Source organism: Vanellus vanellus (genome assembly GCF_965231255.1).
Source record: "Vanellus vanellus genome assembly, chromosome: 1".
Taxonomy (NCBI): Eukaryota; Metazoa; Chordata; class Aves; order Charadriiformes; family Charadriidae; genus Vanellus; species Vanellus vanellus.
Genome location: NC_138905.1, coordinates 64,703,872 through 64,724,906, shown reverse-complemented (window position 1 = coordinate 64,724,906; position 21,035 = coordinate 64,703,872). Strand labels below are relative to the sequence as shown.

At 44.0% G+C, this 21,035-nt stretch overlaps 1 protein-coding gene across 1 annotated transcript in view; it reads right to left on the bottom strand.

Annotated features, from left to right (window-relative positions):
• The window catches only part of TMEM178B (transmembrane protein 178B), a gene marked incomplete at both ends in the record, with an annotated part of 223,873 nt that extends 205,046 nt beyond the window's left edge, over positions 1 to 18,827 (bottom strand). Inside the window, one exon of the mRNA XM_082498559.1 lies at positions 18,446 to 18,827. Within this exon, the coding sequence (XP_082354685.1) occupies positions 18,446 to 18,827 (382 nt within the window). The remainder of the gene's footprint in view (positions 1 to 18,445) is intronic.
• Positions 18,828 to 21,035: the final 2,208 nt, after the last annotated feature.

Genomic DNA, 21,035 nt, shown 5'->3' with positions numbered 1-21,035 from the left:
TGCTCTGATACAGGCTGTACTCTGCCCATGATGGCAGAAGGGACCTGTTCAGTTATCTGTCCTCACCCCTGATGGAAACAAGCTGATCCCTGCTGTATTTTCACAAGAGCTGTGTCCCATCTAATTTTAAATGTCACTTGTAATAGCTGTTTTTCTTCCCCAAATATCTTTTGCAGCCCTGCAGTTGAAGTCATCTGAAACCACGAGATTGGAGTTTGAATGGCCCTTGATATTATCAGTGAGCCGAGCCATTGCTCTGTGCCTCAGCCACCGTTTTCCCTTTCCATCGTTCGCTGAGATGCATGCGCAAATCCAAAAGAACCAGTCAGTCAAATGCAGTGAAGCCATCAAATATACTGCTCCTCTTCCTCAGCGGAAGAAGTCTCACTAAAACCAGGGGGATATCTAGGTAACTGCAGCCAGTAGAGGGATTTAGGGCCTCCACAATGCGTGACAAAGCTGTCATTAAAGCAATACAGCCAGTACTGAGATCCTGAAAAATGCAAAGACATTAGCGTAACCAATACGGAGGTCTTGTTGTATTATAAATTATTCCCAGCATACCACAGTATGCTCTTGAGCCTTCTGAATTCACTGTCATCTTCAACGCTTGTATCCCCTTGGAGGAATTGCTGCGTTATCCAAAACCTCAATTACACAAACTTACTTGGGGTCCCTTATGGTGTTATAAGGCTCATGCTGTATATTGATTTGTCTTCTCCTCCTCCCTGCCCGCCTCGGGGCCTCCTCTCCCATTTCATATACATTGGCTTCCTGGATTTCAAAGGGAATTGTCTCAAGGTCATACCAAGATGCTTCAGTATGGATCAGCTATGAAAAATGTATGTAGCCCAAAATATTGTTTAAAAGCAATAGACTGAAAATAATGCCTGTGGCCCAAAGGAGCCCTGATTTTTTTAAGACACAGTGGTATATATGCACACTTTTAAAAAACTGCCTGTACTTCACCAGTTAAAACAATGAGAACAAATGAGGCTGTGATCTGTCAAGTGATCCTTCGTCATTCCCAGCACAGGCCCATAATCCTTCAGTTGTGATTATGCAAAGGAATATTACATTGATCCTGTAAAATATCTCTGATTGGATCAACATTATTTTCTCTCGCATTGACAAGGTCTTACCAGAGAATGACTATAATTCCACTGCTAACACTGTCTTAGTGAAATCCCCCAATAAATCCTCCAAGCAGCACTGTTAGTAATACCTTTATTAGACTAACTAAACAAGATATTTATATGCAGGTCTTTGCAAAGGACTCTGGCTCCTGCTTCAGGTTCTGGAGGAAAACTTGATCAAAAGTGCTCTGCTGGAAGACTTGCCCCCAAGCAGGCCCTGCACGGATGTAAAAGTGGCAGGTGAAATTACCCTGTCAGGATTCACAAGGTTGGTGACAGATTTGCCCTTGTCCTGCCCATACTACAGTGAGGACCCAAATGTATTCTTGGCAGAAAAACCTCACAGCGAGTCTGGTTCACAGGCAGGATTGGGGTTCAGGGTCAGTAGAACAGTTTGCAAATAGTCAAAGGGTCAAAGGGTCTTTATGTCCCTGTTATCATTTCAATATTTGTTCAAGGCCAAATCCTGGCCTTCATACTCAACAACAGACCTGCTCCCCTTCTAGCCACTGCTGTCTCTGCTCACCAGTCCTCCCGTTCTCCGCCTCTCTTCCCCTTCACTCTTTGTGTAATTCTCCTCTAATTTTGTCTCCATTTTCTTTTCTCCACAGCTCCAAGCTTTCAGTCCCAGTGGTTTCATTCCCACACTGACCTCCCCTTCATCACTGAAGTTCAATTGTCACCTTCTGGCTTGAAACACGATGCTCCAGTGAGATGAATGGCAGATTCCAGTGATCACCTTGCCGAGTCATTTTTTTCATGCTGCTTGAGTGCTCAGGTACTCACTGCATCTCTGCTTTCCCTTGGTTCATTTCAATAAAGTTACCTCTAAAGCCATGTGGGCTACAAACACACCCTTGTCTTACCTTCCTAAACCTTTAAATAGAACCATAACAATCATGAATAAACAAAGTACTGTGTCTAACATAAAACTTGAGCACAGCTGAAAGACCAGCGTATACAGCCATACATTAACTAGCAGATGAAAAAGCTACAAAGACAATATATTGGTAGAAAAATATCAAACAAACAGCACAGCAGACAATACGCCTTCTTAAATCCTTTGAAACCGGGTTGGCATCTGTGATGGGTAAACTCTGGCTCTTTTATGTTTCATGTGAAAACTTTCACGGAATCACAGAGTTTTCAGAGTTGGAAGGGACCTCTAGAGATCATCTAGTCCAACTCCCCTGCTAAAGCAGGATTGCCTAGAGCACATGACTCAGGACTGCATCCAGGCGGGTCTTGAAAATCTCCAGAGAAGGGGACTCCAGAACCTCCCTGGGCAGCCTGTGCCAGTGCTCTGTCACCCTCACTATAAAGAAGTTTTTCCATGTATTTGAACAGAAGTTCCTGTGTTCTAACTTGTGCCCATTACACCTCGTCTTGTCACTGGGAACCATTGAAAAGAGCCTGGCTCCATCCTCCTTCAACCCACCCTTTAGATACTTCTCCATATTCTTTACGGCAATATACTGAAATGTCAGAGGAGTCACTTCTCAGCTCCCAGGTCTTTAGAAACAAAGGAAAAATAATTGATATTAGCCTTTGAAAAGGAACAGCCTAATGGTAAAAGAAACTGTTAATGACTATAGAGAGGACTCCTGACCTATTTCCTCCATCCACATCCAGTTTTTCACATGTGCCCTCTACCTTCTGGTTCAACTATCTGTGCACCAGATGCCTAAACTGCGGTGTCAACTTTGAAAGTCATTGTCATCACTGTGATGGATAACAAAACTTTATCAAATGAAAGCCTAAACTCGGGAGCACTGACCTGCCTTAAGGGGTAGATGCCGTGATAAATGCTACGGCTATGAAATTGCACCATATAGGCAGACCAGTCTGCAGAGTCCAATGGCTTTGGTTAACACACTGTCATGTTCACGGGGTCCAAGATGCATGAAACAAGCTCAAGGACTCCCACCCATTCACCAACTAGGCCCCACCAAATCTATCAGAAAGTTTCTGTGGCCTCTTCCAACACTATGCAGAATGATATGCTCCTGCTCTGGAGGAGAGGTGCAAGTCAAATTGGTATTTTAGCATAGACCGAAACCCTGGAAAGAAAGTGTTGAAATGAATGGAGAAGTGCTCGTACCTAATCCTTAAATGTTAGGACAAAATCCCATCCTGGTGTAAATTGCCACCAGGATGGATAGAAACAGGGCAATTTGTGCCCTCTGAGAGCTGGACAGTTGGATCTCATTTCAAAACATGGACACTAAAGACAAGCACTGAAACATTATCACAAGAAGCCTCAAAAGTCTTAGTCCCCAGAGGAGGCATTTAAGTGCCTAACTCACGTCCCCAAGATGAATATTCAAACACCTTAATTTTCTAGATGACGGATACAATTGTACCATCCCACCACAGCCATCAAGGGCAGGTCACCTCAAAATGCAGGTCCAAGAACTCCTAACATGCCATGAACTACATTCAAAGGGAGGAGAATCTTTAAAGAAGACAAGTCCTTCCAGTCATCCTAATGGCACCAGCCAAAAACTACACCCTGGCTGAAGTACAGCAACACTACCAAATGGACGCCACGACCCCTTGGTTTGAAGCAAGGCTGGCAGCGGGCGAAGCAGAACTTGGGCCTGAAGAATTGCCCATGCCTCAGCACTGCGGGCAACTTTCTGCTAAGAGAAATCCTGCTTCTTTCACCTTTCTCTCTCTTTGCACTTGTATTCTTAGAGAAAAGCACGGGAAAAGAAGACTTTGGTGCTGAAGAGTTCATCTGCTCCTGCTGCTTCTTCTTCATTGCAAGGCATTGACAATGCAATTAGTTGATGTGTCACAGGCAGGATGCTAACAGTAACTGATGATCAAGAGGGGGAAAGATGTGCCACCAGTTCTGGTATGGCACAGAGTGTAGGGACACCAGTAAGGACAGGACAGGGTTCCTAACTGCAGGGATAAGAGGGAAAGGCTGGGAGGAAGGCAGAAGCCAATCCTGTAGTGCCATTGCTGTCGGTGTGAGGCCAGATCGTACGCTGACATACATGTCTTCTCCCTCTCACTCATGTGAGTAGTCTCTCCCTCCTTCCCTTAAAGGCACTTAAACAAGCTGCCCCACTTTCTCCCATAAAACCTCCTGCTTAGAAATCTCTTTCCCAAATTTGAAAGAAGTCCCTATGCTTTCCCCAAACAGAAGTTTCCAAGTCCTGAGGCCAAGATGCTGCGCAAGCCCATTCTGCAGCCACTTCATCACTGGGAAACAGGGGACCTTATGGAGTGGTCAATGTGAGACAGTGCTGCCACGCTCCTATCCCCACAAAGCTGATGCCACCTCTGGGAGTCTGTGGCTACCTCTCCCAGTTTCCCACTAGGGTTAATGAATCACAAGGAATAGCATTTGAAAACTGGAGACTTCTCAGGGCACCAGGTAGAAAGTATTCCTCTTTCCTCTTCAAAACAAAATATTATTTCATAGAAAAATGGCAGATGACTCAAGTCTACATGAATGAGCAGAGAAAGCCATGTATCTCTGCCCTCGTTCCAAACACTTAGCAGGGTATAGTGGCTTAGCATAGAGTCCCTCTGCCACAGATATACAGCTCCTAAAAAGCAGCTGTCTCACATTCACACAGCTCAGCACACAGGCAGAGGACCTCACATCCAGCTGCTCCCACGTATGTGACGTGCCCATAGAGGCAACATCAACAACCTCTGCTCTCCCTCCCTCGGTCTCTGCCACCACCCTTTCCAGTTCGTCCGGAGCAGAATGGAGGCTGCTTTTCATAAGGCTGTGGTCGTTCCTCAACAAAAGCAGAAATCAAAAATGCCTTCTCTGACCCACCTTAGATACAACCCTCCTTCTGCAGGTGCTCAGGCACAGAGCTGGGTAACAATTTCTTCCAGCAATGCAGGCAAGGTTACCCAAACATCCAGAGAGGCAGAGCATCCCAGCTTGTTTCGTTCCATGCTGATTGATGGAGCCCTAAGTCCACCTTTTCTGGGAGCTGAATTATAGCCTAAAAGGCTATCCCTGATGATGCTTTCCTACCTTTACTGCTGTGGAGCCTTTCTGTTCCCTGTAAGACCTTTCCCTGAAACTCTCGAGAAAATTGTGGTCTGCTGCTGCACACACAACAAAGCCCAGGAGTGGGTGCCTTTAGTCCTCATAAGCTGGTGGATCCTGTGGCAAAATCCCTCGCGCTATAACGAAACTCACCCAGCATCAGCAGCCAAATGGCTGAACATTTTGTGAACTGAAATACACATCACATGGTAATTTAAATATGTGCAAATAAGAGTTTAATTCCGTTGCTGCCAGCCATCCCGAATGTTTAAATATAGTACGGAAATTCTCTTTTATTTTATATAAACTATTTTAATGAAGAAGTTGAAGGCTCTGCATTCTCTTGGCTTATGAATACAAATGGTTGAGAATTTAACAGGCCTTTGCTGTCGTTACGCTAAGGCAACATGAAATGAAAGCAGACAAGGGAGCCTGGAAACAAAGACCCTATTTACTACATTATCTAAAGGAAAGGTATGTAAAATGTGTATTAAGTGCACACAGTCCTCATCCCTAGTCCTTCCTGGATGTGTGGGTTGTCACAAGGATGAAACAAAGTGCAGCTCAGATCTAGGTGAAAGAGACAAAACAGCTGGGATGGTGCAGCTGGATTTGTCTTAGGTCCCTTCCCTCCCACCAGACACCTGCGGCTGGTATCAGACAGCTCTGTGACAAACTCTCCTTCCATCAGGTCCTGCTTGATACAGAGCTGAATATGCTCTTCCTTGGGGAAAAAAAAAGAGGAATTAATAGTAATAATAAATTAATCCTTCACAGTCCTATGGCATGTTTCAGAAGGACACAGCACCGTGTTCATTTTTCTTGCATAGCAGGCAAGCATATCATATAATCTCCTCTTCCTAAATATATCCATCTTCATCCTTAAAACCTGTTAGAAGTGCTGTGCCCTCATCACTCCTTCCAGAGCCCCACTTCAGCACAGCTTCCAGCCTACATGTATTCATGGCCCTCACACAGTTTTCCCTGCTAATGTTGTCCTTAGCTTAACCACATCTTCCTCCTCTCCTGTGTTTAACTCCATTTCATCTGGATAACAATTATATTTGTGAAATAGATTTTCCTTTTCTCTCCTCACACTTGTAACCCCGTTCTGGACCTCCTTCAGTTTGAGTTCATCTTCTCAGAGGTGGTTGACATGAAGAGCCAGGATTATAACAGAGATGGCTTGATTAACACCTTGCCCACAATTTTAACGTTTCCCTAGTTGAAATATCTGGCCAGCTCTGTTCTTCAGTTACATCTGACTTTCTCCCAGTTGTGGCTCTGCCACTCTCTGCACTTGAAGACAGGTGCACCCTCATGAACCCTTTGTTCTTGTCCCCACTGAGGTGTGCTCTGCAGTCACATCCCAACTGCATGTTGGGTGAAATTCAGGTATGCACCTTTCCTGCCTTGAAAGGAAACTTGCTGCAACACCTGGACATGGAGGAAGCCATCTAAGCCCCAATCTTTCAACAGCTTGGATGTCTGGGGGACCCAAATTCCAGTGTGCAACACAGAGGGTATTTGCCCAACAATGTAAACACATCCTCCAGGACCAAAAGTTCACACTGAAAAGAAATTTCACATCTTTCCTATTGCCCAATCCTCAACATCACCCAGTTCTTTGTATACAATATTCCAGGCCCTCTTTCTCTCGGCAATGCCTCATTCTTGTGGCAGCAGCAAATGTCTTAAGTTCACTCCTTCGTGCCCAGCTCAATGAGAGCTATCACCTCCCCTTACAGACAATATCATTAATTACATTATTAAATCAGCTTGGTCCCCTGCTTCAAGAACTCTGCTGTTGACCTTCATCTTGATGCTCCCTCTCTCAGCACTTGTTGCCTTCCCTTGGCCAGTTCCTTAAACACACTGTAAATTGTGCACTAATTACCATAACGTTGTAACAAACCATTTCCTTAGGGACAGAATATAAAATCCTTTACCAAAATCCCAATAACATAGGCTTAGGGTGTTTCCTTCTGTCAAAACCCATTTATCTTCCCAGTAAAATGTATCAGGGTAGTTTGGCACACTTCAAATAGAAAAACATATATTGCACGCTTATTTCATTTCCCCCCATGCATTTAATTAATCTTTCCTTTAGAACTTACTTTAAACTCTGCTTAGTATTATTATGATCAAACTAAAAGGTCTGCTGTGGCCCAGATGACTTTTTCTCCTTTCTTTAAATATAGATTTGCTACTTTTCATTCCTAATGTACCATCATAATTAGACAGATTTATTGAAAATCCTTTTTACTGGACTTGCAATGTCACATACCACATCATTCAGAAGTCTGAGATGGAAATTATCCAGCTTCCCAATTTGAGCCCATTAAGCTATTTGAGTTTTTCCATTTGCCCTGCTCCTGTTAGCTGGCTCCTTTGTCTCTCTGATCAGTGTAACATTCCTCCCTATGTCTTTAAGCACTATGCAATATCATATGAGCAGAACTGGGTAATCTTGAGGACTGGTGAATAGAAAAGGGATGAAATTTAACACAGACCACCAGCTCATGCAGTTAGGGACTAACAATGGAAAATATCTTTCCAACATGAACTTTTGTCCTGCGGGGTGTTTGCATTGTTGGGCAACTGTCCTCCATGTAAAACAGGGATAATTCCACTCTTCAGAAGTCCTTTATGGTTAAAGATCAAGAAGTACAGTATTCAGACACTGTCTCAATGGGAACCACCTAAGTACCTAAGACAGAGTAGTGACATTGGATCATCAGCTACCATAAATCAGCATCACCCTTCAAAGCCAGGCTAGTGATCTTAATTTACACCTCTAACATCTGATTGAAAAACATTCTTGTTTGTTTCTGTTATAATATTTACGTCATTAAATGACCACCAGGCAGAAAGCAAAACTATCTACATTATAAAGGCTCTTTTGCATATTCAAAGATCTGTACTGATTAATGGAGGCACAGACACAAGCATTGTACACTCATATTTAAGCAGAAAGATCTTTTCAAATAGCTTCTGTTACCCAATAAAATTAGCATAACTGTTTCAGCCTTTTAGAAAGTCTAGAAATACATTTAGGAAGCTTTTTTTGAAGTGTTTGCCATTAAAACGCAAAACCAACAAAAGGTCTCAGAATTAAATAAGGACTGCGACAAGACATTCTCAGTGACTTTCACTCGATCTGGTGGGATATCTTAATGGGACACACTTTGCCATATACATGGGACATCCTGGAACCTCTGTTCCTTTACAGTGTTTCAGCTTGCATGCTTATGGTAAGGAACAAAAGAATTACAGGGCACTTTTGAACGGGTAGGTCACACACTTACTTACACTGAACAGAGGTGGCACAGGGGGATGAAGGGGTCTTAGAGCACAAGCACAGTCCCTGTCATCTGACAAGAGATGCTGATAATCACCCAGCTCAGGACATATAGTTTCCTTCTCAACATTGAGTGCAGAGTCCCTCCAGGGACAACTGAGGTAGCACTGCTGGAAAAAGCAGCTGGGGGTACTGGGAAGATCCTCTTAGCTCTCCTTTAAGGGTGTGTGAGTGCCAGTTTTGTACATCATCCATGTGATTCATAAACCTCTGGCTCCTCTGGCACCCCCAAAGCACATCAGGCTACCGCACCTTGTTCCAAGGTTACACCTTCACTGGAGCCAGAAACAGCAGTGGGCACAGGCAATAGCTGGCCAGACATTTGTGTGAGAGAGTGCAGCACTTCCAAGTGCAGAAGCACTGGGATGGGGGTACGACAGGCTGAAAAGACCTTTTCCATAAAATCCTCTCAGCTCTGGAAATACCTCTGTCCACCCCTCCCATTCCCCAGCTTTGTGGAAAATATCCTGAATTTGTAGTTAGTATCTGTTTATCTGCACTGGAGACACAGTCTGAGATTGGAGCACGTTGTTCCAAGCATTGGCCAACTCACTCAGTTCTGCTGGGGCAAATCACGCTGACACCTCTGTAAGGTTACACAGGATGAACTGCCAGCATGAAGGCAGGACAATTTATAGAAGACAGTCTGTGGTAGTGACCTCTCTCCCCCTTAAGCTTCATGTTTTAGTGTCTCCTCCATTCAGTCTACAACCCTGTTTGACCCCATCAGTCACCAAAAAGACAGGGCTTCATACTGGGGCCTGCGCTCTGCCACCATCCTCCTGCTCCACTCCTTGCACCATCCCCTGGTCTCTTTCTGCAACAACCATCGGCCACCACCTTCACACGAAGCTTGCTTGGCTTTTCTGTCACCTCAGATCATCAGTATTAAGGGCTTCTTGCCTGCACTCAGTCCTTTATCACCCTCTTTATCATTTCTTTCCTTTCTCAACATGTTGATGTTATCCACGCTGCTCTCTTTCATTCACAGACCTTTTCCCCTCCATTCCCCCACCTGCTCCTGCCCTGCCATCCTGAATCCCAGCTGACCCATAACAGTTGCACTCTGCTATGTCTCACACAGCAGAGCATCTCTAATGGGAATCCCACTGCCTGGCTAACTTTCTCCACTCTAAAGGCATTGTTCCCCCATTCAGTTCTGCTCATTTCCTAGACTTATTACTCCAGCTCAACTCAGCTCAGTTAAATCTCAGACTCACAGCCATAGTCACCTCTTTGCCACATTTGGCTTATTCTTCAGACCCTCCCACCTCCTCCAGCCCCTACTTCAGGTGTTACATAGGATTTCACCCAGTTCTTCCATGAGAAAAATTACAAACTATGATCTTCCTCTTCCAGTAGCTTTGCCTTCTGTTTCCTCTTCCCCTCCTACAACTCCTTCCCCATTCTTCTCTCCCACAGATGAAAAACCTCCTATGCAGCTCTCTTCCTTCATTGCTTTCATTTGCCGCTGAGCCAGTCTTATCCTATATCCCGACCTTCCTTATGGCCGTTCTTGTTCTCTCATTCTCTCTTCTCCTTGACCTCTCACACCCCTCTGTCTCTTTACTCTCATAATGCAAGTACCATTTAATCTCTCTCCTCTTAAAATATTCTCACCTTAAAACATTCTTTCATCTTAAAACGTTTGTTTTGCTCTCTAAATACCGTGTCCCCCCTGCCAGTTCAGTGCAGCTCCCTCTCCCTTGCAACTGCAGCTGTAAAATTCTCTACTTAATGTACTAGGCAAATTTCAGCATAGTATGACTAGTCTGTTCTCATCTGCTGCAGCATGTCAGCTACCTTCAGGAGTCTCCTGTGCTGTTTTAACCTGAAATTGTGTCTTTCTTCAGCTACCATGACATTACTCACTTCTCTTGGACCACCTTTGAATCTGCTTCTTTGGCATGTCCTCCAAAAGATCCCTTTCTTCTCCCAGCTTTTCCAGAAATTCATGCGGCTTTTCTCTTTATGTATTTTACTCCTTGGTAAGTTCCATCACATAGATCCCACTACCATCTCCTTGTAGCAATCTGCAGATTGACTGCTCTAACACAAACTTGTCTTTCTAGGTCCATACCCGCAGTTTCTGATCCTCTTCATAGACATACAGATATCAAACTGAACTTATCATAACTAAAACAGAATTCCTAATGCTCTTCTCCCTTCTTTACTATATGCTTTCTTCAGCAATTCCTCTCTTGATCATCACAGCGAACACTATTACTTTCTTTGTTGTTCTGGTCAACAACTGGAGCAACATCTTCATCTCATGTCTCTAACCACATCCATAGAACCAGGGGATGTCTAAGGTTTGCATATTCTTTCTCCATCCAGGCACTCATTATCTCATGCCTTTATTACTACAATATTTCTTTTTCTGACCTTTACAAATGTGATCCTGCCCTCCATGTATCCATTCAGGATGCTGCTAGAAACATAATTTTCCTAACACATCACTCTGACCACGTCATTTCTCTTAGCAGCTGTAGACTGCTGTCCCACTATCTATCTCATTAGTGTAATCTACTTGTCTTCATTAAGGAAATGTCAACTTCTTCCTACAGTCAACCAAAGAGGTCAATCCCCAACACCTACTTATTAATTTTTCAAGCAGACATGACCCATGATTTTTCTGGTGCCATCCTTCAATCTTTGGAAGACCATCTTGTAAACACCTGCACCTCTTATTCATTATCCTTCTTTACAACTCTTTTATGAATCCCTCATTTCATGGTGCTTACAGAAATCTGGTTAGCCTGTTGGTGTTTTAAAACCACTCTTGGTCATGCTGAACATAATTACCTTGTCATCTCCTTGTACTCTCTCATAAGGCTGCATTACTCGCCAATATTTAAAGCGCAGCAACATGTCAAAAGGATGGGGACATTTTTCTGATCCATGATTTCTGATCCATGATTAAGGCTCATAAATCCTACGGTAGAACTCTAACTGGTATTAATAATAATGAACGAAATCCCTATTATACTGCTACTGAGCTGAGGTACAAGAGATTAAGTCACTTGCCTCAGGTCATGAAGAAAGACTATGACAGAGCTCGGACTCAATTCTGGCTTTGTAAGCCCTGCCCTAACTGCAGTACTACCTTTCTTCTATCTATTTGGGTAATTATCTACAAAGGATTATGATTTCAGCAGGCTCAGATGGGCAGTTCGGAATATTTATTTGCAGAAAAATTAGGCTTTATGAGAAAGAAAATGGGGAAGTTTCTGTTTTATAGTCTGATTTCTCTCCTGCACAGAAAATATGTTAGTTTACATTCTTTTCTTTTAAGTGGATTCTATCCTGAATGGTCTGTTAAGGGCACTTGGACTCCAGAATCCACATTCTTTATTTATACCTTAAAAACTAAGAAACACCATCTCGTTTCTTTCTTTTGCTCTTGAAGAGGTGAATATGTACTCAAGGGTTCCAGCAACACTTTGTTAGCAATGAGCCATTAAGTAACTTACATTATAAATGATTGTCATTATTTTTGCAGAACCTACAAAATATAAATTCTTCTTCCTCATTTACTGGCTCTGCAATAGTTAATGGACTCATTCCACTTGACATTATTCTGAGTGCACAGAAAGACTTTTCCAATGAGAAAAAGCAATATTAATATGGATTTTTATTGCTGGAGATGACCAAATAGTTCAGATTGTTTCATCTCTATTTAAGTGAAATAATCTTTCGTATTTTCACTTTTACAGTAAACAGAACACATCTGCACTCATATTAAATCTTTCCTCCACACTTTTAAAAAAGTTTCTAAGCAATAGGCAGAAAGGATAAGAATGCTGAGATTTCTCAAAAGGATTTGGATGCTCAATTAAATGAACAGGAATTAAGCATGCGGTCCTGCAGGCAGCTCTGCAAATATCAGCTTCTCTTGAGAAGGGCATGATCCCGTCATTTTTACTCAGGCAAAATTTCCATTTGTCTTCACCGGCAATTTTGCTTGAAAGCCAACAGCTTGATTGAAATTTGCCCTTTAAAACAGCATGATTAAAACCAGTTGCAGTTCTGTTAAATTACATATATGTTCTTAGTATTTTTAGCAGATATAGATTATCAAACTAATTATCTCAGATGCGTCAGAGGAACGTGTCAGGTTCTCATTACTTGTGGTAAAGATATACTTTTTAATGAATTGCTATATAAGTTTGATGCAATTAAAATATTAAAATTGCTTATTTAAAATATGATGGGCCAAATCCTCCTGGAAGTACCATTCAATCTCTCTCACATGCATGAAACACCAGTGATTTCATCCGTTAAATGATTTTAGAAAATCTCTGAACAAGAGGATGCCTTTGCCGTACCTTAGAAACATGCAGTTAATTGACTTCCAATCTACATCGACAGATAATTACAGCATCGAAAACAATGAAGGCTAAATACCTGGTTAGCCTAAGATTCAACTCAAAGCCTGTCTAACTGCTTAAATTTCACTGGATCCCTCCAGCAGAACTCTGCTGTGACAGAACGGAGCACAGACCTTGCGTTGGCCTTTCTATCCAGGGACAATTTTAACCTCAAAGGAAACACTAAAGGCCTGAACTTGCTGCATCACCACGTTCAATAAAACATTACAATTGACTTCACTAGGATCAGAACTGAGACTTCAATAAAGTCCCTTTTTTAATGAGTGCATATGGAGAACAGTTGGGATTTCAAACACACATTTTAAACAAAGCATTTGGATTCTTTAATGTATGAAGGATACATGAAAAAATGGCTGTCCTAATTTACCTGGCAAAATTTAGAAGTCAAATCTACAGCATTGCAAGGTATTGGAAGTACTTTTACAGAAATAAATCTTTTTACTCCTAGAGATAGCTGCAAGTAGCCTCTCTTCAGGCTTTTCCAATTGTGTATAAATAATCCCTAGAGACGGACAGAGTAGTCCTGTTAAGCCTTTCTTCCTCAGTTGTGCCATGCATCTGACAAACCAAAACAGAGAATGCTTTTCTCCCAGAACTCTTGCATATTATTTGGGGTGGAGGTAGGCTGCACAGGAATGACTTGCTTTCTTTTTCTTTCAATGGGCTAAGTTTACTCACAATAAAATGTTTTAAAAATAGAATTTACTATGACTTCCACAGATCTTGGGGGAAGAGGGAAGGTAAAAGGGGGATTGAGATAATAAGGTCATTGTGATTGTTTTTTTTGAAGCAGAATTGGATTCCAACAGCAGGCAGCAGAGACCCATCAAGACAGGTTTAACTGGCAGCCTTCCAAAAGCAAGATGAAAGGTCCTCTGAGTAGTAATTGTCTAAGTGGAACAGTCTCTGGTTATTGTGCAACTTCTTCATCTACTTTATTGTACCTTTATAATTAAATGATGTAATTCCTTTTTTTCCTTTCTCGTTTTCCTCCTGACCAGCGCAGGAAAGCATCTCAGCAATGTTGCCGTAGGATGCAGACAGACTCTGTGGCTTCCAGTTTTTTTTCTGGGTCACTACAAGTCGTAGACAAGGAGTTGTGAGTCGGTGGTTACCTAAGCAGGACACAAACTCTGCCTTCTCCTGGTCATGAATGGACACTCATCTGCATTTCAAATCTCTGCTTGTTTAGTGGTGGAGGTGGTTGGTTCACTGGGATTTTCTGGTAGGGTGAGGGAATGCTGCTTTTGCTAGAAACTCAGTGGTAAAAAGGCAAATAGTGGATCTAATAGGATACAGGGAATGCTATATTTAAAAGGGCATTAAGCAGCAGGGCTATTTAATTCATTGAGGAGGCTGGACAGACACCGGAGAATCGGGAGAAGCTTAAAGTATTGTGCTGAACACACCCAGAGCCAGCATTTCCTGACTGTGCAAAGCTTTAGGGATCAGGTGTGAAACTCTGGTCCGGAGATGCCAAAAGACTTGGTCAGATGGAAAAGCAGAATCAGAGGACCAGCTTTGTAAGCTCTTTTTTTTTGGCTGGTCCTTCTTCATAAGACTGCTTTCCCTCAGTCCCAGTAGCCCATTCACAGGAATACAGATCAGTCAGGTGAGTAAAAGTTAGCAAGACTGGGCATGTTCAACTCCAATAATTTCTTTATTCACTGTAATTTCTGTTGTTTCTGGTTTGATATTTTTTTCATTTGTGATGACAAAGAGAATAAATTAATTGCCTGATTTTGATGCAGCTTTAGAATATTCTGCAGGCCTTTGGTCTCTTATGTCTGCCTGCCTCTCCCTGAGTATGCTTACTGGTGACAATCTGTTTTAATTCATTTCCTATTTATCTAACTGTATCATTTTGAAATATGCACCTGGATTATATGGGAATATAAAAAAGAGATAGGAGAAATATAAATAGGTCCAAATAGTTTATATATGTATTAGTGTCTATTATATCTATCCATAAGAAATCTGAAGTAACAGACGTCCAGTTTTTCTAGCAAAATCCAACATAAAGGTTTTGATTTATTTGCCAGCAAGTAAAACAAATACAGAATAAAATCACAGAAGTGACCCAGCCTCTTCAGAAATAGAGCTGTTTTTTAAAACCACTGGCATCAGGACACTGCGAAGTACCATAGGGCCTGATCCTGCCACAAGCCATTGCCTACAGCTTGTATTAATTTCAGCAGAGTTCATAAGCGGAGTAACTGCAGGGTATTTGCAAAGCTAGTTAGGCTCTTAATGACTATTTTCTGTTATCCTTTGATAGACAAACTTACCATTCTCAATATTGGAAGTTTTGCCTAGGGAAAAACCTAGGATCTGTCTCAAAATAAATGGATCACTTAGATCCTGTCCAGCTGACAAAAAAAAAGAAAGACAAAAAGCCACCAACCCTTAATAGCATTTACATTCAATTACATATAGCATTACACACAATATTTGGGGCCAGAACCTGCATTAGTTTATCCAGCTCCGGAAGAGGTGTGCTAGATTAAATTAACAGCTGGCAGAGGAAGGAGACTAAAAGGCTTATGTACCAATAACATCCTCTTTTATATGGTATTTGCCCTGGAGCTCTCGTTTTATATAGAGAGAGATTTCATCTATTTCATCTGCGCAGGTATATGCACCCCAATCAGGGTATTTAATTACTACAGGTAGAGAACATCTACAGCTCTTCACATCTGCACAGGGCATGCTTTGCCCAGGCACCCACTCCTGCAACCTCTAACTCCAGAGGAGCATCTGCCATGGAAAAATAAACTAGAAAAGCAAGGCGATGCTGTCGGGATGAACCTAGAACACCTGCATCGTTTTGAACTCATAGCTGTTCTCAACGTGGGACAGCGACGGCAAATGTACTTATTCCACTTTCATCATATAGCTGAGGATCGTAAAGAAACAGTCTAGTAGCTGGCCTTAGGTGGGAACAGGGACGCTAGTTGACTACCTGGCTCCTTCTAATTCAGTGATTCCAGCATACAAGGACTTCTAACAGATGAGTATTTTACATTACTTTTTGTTAAGGGGAGAGTAAAATCCGTTAGTTCTTTCTGATCTAACAAAACATAAAGTGGACAGGCAATCCTGTAATGTCTCCAGTTTTATTTCTGAGTAAATCAAATACTTTATTTTATCAAATTGCCATTATACTTGCTTTTCTGTGTTTTAATCTGGAGGTGCCAAAGGAACACACCTCTACAGCACTAGTGCTAACATGTGTGACTCTTCATCATGGCTGAGGGTTATAGTATAGGAAGATCCTCACTCCAAAAAGACCATCAAATGAACTATGATGTTGGTATTCAGTATTATGAGTCTTCCTTCTTTAACATTTCCCTCAACGTACAATGAAGTTTGTTAAATGTGTACCAAAAACCTTTAAAGAAGGCAAGGAGTGACACATGCCCGTATCTGCACGCATCTCCCTAATGTGCACAATTTGCACTTCTGACCTTGGGGCAGCGACTCTGCAAAGTGGCTATCTGGCCATCTGCAGACACATATGTCCAGGAATATGTGTGCCGGAACGCACGCTGTACCTGAGCCCGGGAATCCCTTGCTACCAGCTGAATGCTGTATATTTAGAGTTAGTTCACCACAGTTGCGCTCATTCACACGTTCATACACACACATGGACACACAAGAATTACAGCCGGATCTTTCAAAGACTATCTTCTCCTGCATTTAACCACCTCAGCTTGAGTTGCCGCATTTTCTCTATGGTTAACACTTAGCAGAGCTGCCCTTACACATAAGTCAGTGCCAGGCAATTTCAGCAGTTTCTGGCAGGAGAAGAGGGTGTTCCTGAACCCAGGACAAGGCAGGCGGTGAAAGAGGAACGAGTCGCACTTATTTCAAGATTAAAAAAACTCTCTAAAAACTGAAACTCCATTTGCCAAAGGTGAGCTCCGGTGACACGTTCTCCCGCTGTCAAGGTTGAATTTCTTTGTTTATGCCCCAAGCACGGCAAGCACACGTGGCAGAGCAATCCAGCCCTCCACAGCCAGCCTGGCATATCTGTGCCCTCACCTCAATGGAGAAAAGGAATCCCTCCCTCGGCACTGAAACCAGCAGCAGGCTGCCAGAGTGCTGATAGGCTTTGGACATGTTCACTTGTCCATTACAAATGGAACTGAAGCCACCAATTGATTTCTTATAGGTCGTTAAACAGCAACAAGATATTAAGGGTCGCTAGCAACACAGACAGGATCCCAACTACTGATCTAGGTTCCCTGCTACACCACCTGTTTGTACTGTCTCAGTGCAAGTCTACACTGTGCTACTCACCTCTACTGCTCACTTGGACAAAATACAGAACAAAACATATACATTGGCAAACATATGTAAGAGCATATCCCTCATGAATAATTAGCTTTAAGCAATAATTCTGCTTGCAACATCTGAAGAGGAAATTAACGCAGGCTATCATGGGAGTTTGGGACAGAGAACACAGAAAACAAGTATTTTTAAAGATGGCATGGTGTAAGAAGCAATAATTTCACTGCGATGGAAATAAACCATTGGGGAATCATCTGAACGCAACAGAAGAACCATGAGAGGGAAATGTTATTTTGTTGTATGGAGTAACCATGCAGTGGGCAGCAAAGATGCTGTCATCCTTTACTGAAACCCTCATCATCCTGCAAAAACATACATCTCTTGTAGACAGGATGTTTAGGCTGGGTTTTATGCATATCTCCCCTTCCTATACTTCCAATCAAAGAAACATTTGAGGCAAACTGACCATCACCTTGAACTGGTACCTTGGAGGAAAGAAAGGAGGACCAAAAGACAGGAAAAAACATAGCACAAAAATGCTACAGACAAACAGATTCATCTCCGCCCCAAGAGAAAATTATTCCTTTCTAACACTCCTAATAAATTCATGTAATGTTTTGTAGACATTGAAAATATTCCAAAACATAGCTCAGTGTAAACAGCAAGCTGGGTTTCCTCCTGCTCTTTAGCATTTCTCTTTGTTTACTCTCCATTTGAGGATAGAAAAAGCCTACATGTGAGCACTGCAAATGGTGTATGTCAGGACTGATGGGGCATTCGGTAGGGGAATGATGAAATACAAACATACATAGCCTCCAATAAAATAATATGTACTTTGCCTGAGTCACCAGGGTCAAACAAAATTAAAAAAAAAAATCCAGCATCTGCTTTATTAATACTTTTTATTTGTATGTGGAAAATAATCTGATACCATGGTGATGGGCAGACTATATTAAGCTTAGAGACAGCCATGAGAGAGAGACATTCTGGGGTGTGTCTGCTCTCACCCCCACAGCTTTTCTTGCTCCCAAACCCCATGCCTCAGCAGTAGAAACCCCGTGGGAAACTGCCCTGGCAGTGCTTTGGGAAGCAATGCCCAGCCAGGCCAGTTCACCCATCGCAAGGAGAGGTTCTTGGCTAGAGACACCAGCTCCCACCTGTGAGCCCAAATGGCTCTGATCAGCCTCTGTTCAGCTCAGGAGGGCCTGGCACATTCATTTGGTAAAAAAACAGCCCTTACCTTTGGCAATCAGCTCCTCCAGCTCTTGGTCAAACCCTTGTCGGTGGCATTTCCTCCAGAGCCCCATGTTGGTCGAGTTGTACTGTCTGTTGCACTCGTCAACTGCGCTCATAGCAAAGATCTGCCTCCTGTTTCTTGCCAAGAGGAGTTTCCCTTCCCAGCGGTCCAACCTAGACCTGCTGGCCCTGAGAGGCAGGTTGTTGTTGGAGTTATAAATGAAGCCAGGATCATTTCTCTTAGTGGTGATGCTCTTGCACCTCTCTCTGTGCTTCCTGGCATCAGTTTCATACCAATGGTCAGAGCAGATTGCCACGGCCAGCATGCCCAGGGCACACAGAGCTAAAGAGAGGCCAGCATACAGCAGTAACCTTCCAGCAGCCATACCTCAGCTTCACAGAAACACCATGGACATCTTCACAACAGGCAAAAAGCCCTTGAGCGTGAGACCACGCAAAAACCTCCAGAGCAGCTGCGAGGTGTCACTTGGCAGAGACTGCCTCAAACATCCCCAACTCCCGTGGCTCACATCCACGCTGCGGAGGGATGCTGAGAGCGCTACAAAGTTCTGCCCTGGAGGCAGTCCTGGACTCTCATATGCCTCTTCTCCTCTGCAGAGGAGACCTGGCGAGGACAAACACAGCCTTCCACCTGGAACAGGAGCAAGCCAGCGACCCACCTATACAACGATGTCCTGCCCCGCTCACCACGAGCCCCCGAGTGACAAGGGCCGACGGGTTATATCCCCCCTGAAGAGATCCGAAAGCTACGGCCGTTCGATCAGTCCATTAATCTCTTCCAATCGGGCCAGCTCGGAAATCCAGAAGAGATGGCTTTCAGATCAGCAGGCTCACCGCAGCATCATCCACAGGACAGAAAAGTTCAACAGCCACAGACCTCCCGCTTGCAACGCAGCCGGTTATCCCGGTGTCAGGAATGGGGGACTTGCCTCTTCTTTTGTCAGCGGCTCAGCAAGAGCATCGTCGCCCGGACGGTAGGGTCGCTTGGGTAGGTTTAAAGCGGGGTCGGAGGGGAGGGAGCAAGAAGGGGGGAGCAATCTGTTGTTGCTGCTGCTGCTGCTGTTTTAAATCGCGGCGAAAGCACTACCCCCCCCGGCTGGGTCTGGGAAAGGCAATGCACAGGTCTCTCCCTCAGCAGACTTCGCTGACAGTCACTGACATCTCGGCTTCGGAAACACCTCGGCTTCCCTCTGCCCAGCCTTGCCGGTCACTCGCCCGCTTTATCTCGCCTGCGCTGTCATCCAGGCGGCCGAACGCCACGGCCCCTTCCCCGAGGCGCCCCAGCAGCGCTCCGGTTCTCTCCCTCCCTCCTTTCCCTCCCTCCCGCCGGGCGCGGCGCCGACCCTCCCCGCTGCCGGGCCGGGAGAAGCGGCGGGGGGGGGACCCGCCGCGACCGCCCACCTCCCGCTAGGCAGCACTGCAAGCCGTCCTCGGCCCCAGCATCGTTTTAGTTTTCGGTTGGGCTTTTTTTGTTGTTGTTGTTTTGGGGTTGGTTTTTTTTTGTTCTTCCACCAACAACAACCCCTTTCCGCTGGTATCGGAAAAGCTTCCTCCGTCCCCGGCGCCGGGATGTGTTGTGCACAGTTTTCCTAACACGGCGGCATCGTTAAGCCATCTGCAAGATGAAGGCAGGCGGGCAGGGCGAGGGCTGCCTGAAAGGATGCTCAGGAATGGGAAGGGGAGGGAGGTCGGGGGAAATCAAACCAAAACAAACCGGGGGAGGGGAGGGGGGGTGCGAGAAGAGGGCGGGGGGGAGGGGGGGACGGGGGGAGCTACACACCTTACAGCCCCTAACAGTTGTCAACAGCTTTCGGTCTGCACCATTTCTCTGCCATATGGCCTGATCTCCACGTCGGAGCTGAGATTTTTAGCTCAGCAGCTTCATACGAATCGTATTCCCAGAATCAGCAGTTATATATTCAGACATATTTTTTTTTCCTCCTTAAATTTCCACTCCCTTTCTCTCTAATGGGAATAACTCACCCATCTCGTAGAGATCAAGTGCAACAGAAGGCGAGCTGGAGTCCCCAAGCTTTAAAAATCTCATTTCACCGTTTTTAACCCAAATAAGAGCGAATCCAATCTTCTGTACACCTGGGAATCTTTCCTTGTTCAAACACCGAGCCCTGCAGCCTTGGCTAAAGCCTACAGACAGAGAATACAGAGCGCGGAGCCAAAAGCCAGTGATGTCACCCATGCAACGTGAGACTCATTTCTTATTTCTCTAGCCTCCTTAAAGATAAACTGCACCACTTCCCAGGCAGGAAATGTGGAAGCCTTACTTTCTTAAGTGGGGAAAATGTAAAACCTGGATTTAACTGGATCCTGCTCATTCTTGGTCACAAGCCCCTACATTGTGTCAACCAAACCCTAGACAAGCGGAGCTGTTTCTTACTGCACCAAAAAATCCCAACCTGCTACGTAACACAGAGCATGAGATTGAAAAAAACCCTGGATTCAAGACCTCCTGTGTGATCCAGAAAACTGAGGCCTCCAGACTCTGAACTGTACTGTTTAAAAAGGAAATAAGCATGGCCATTTCCCTTCCATCAAAAAGCTCTGGGATCCTGGCA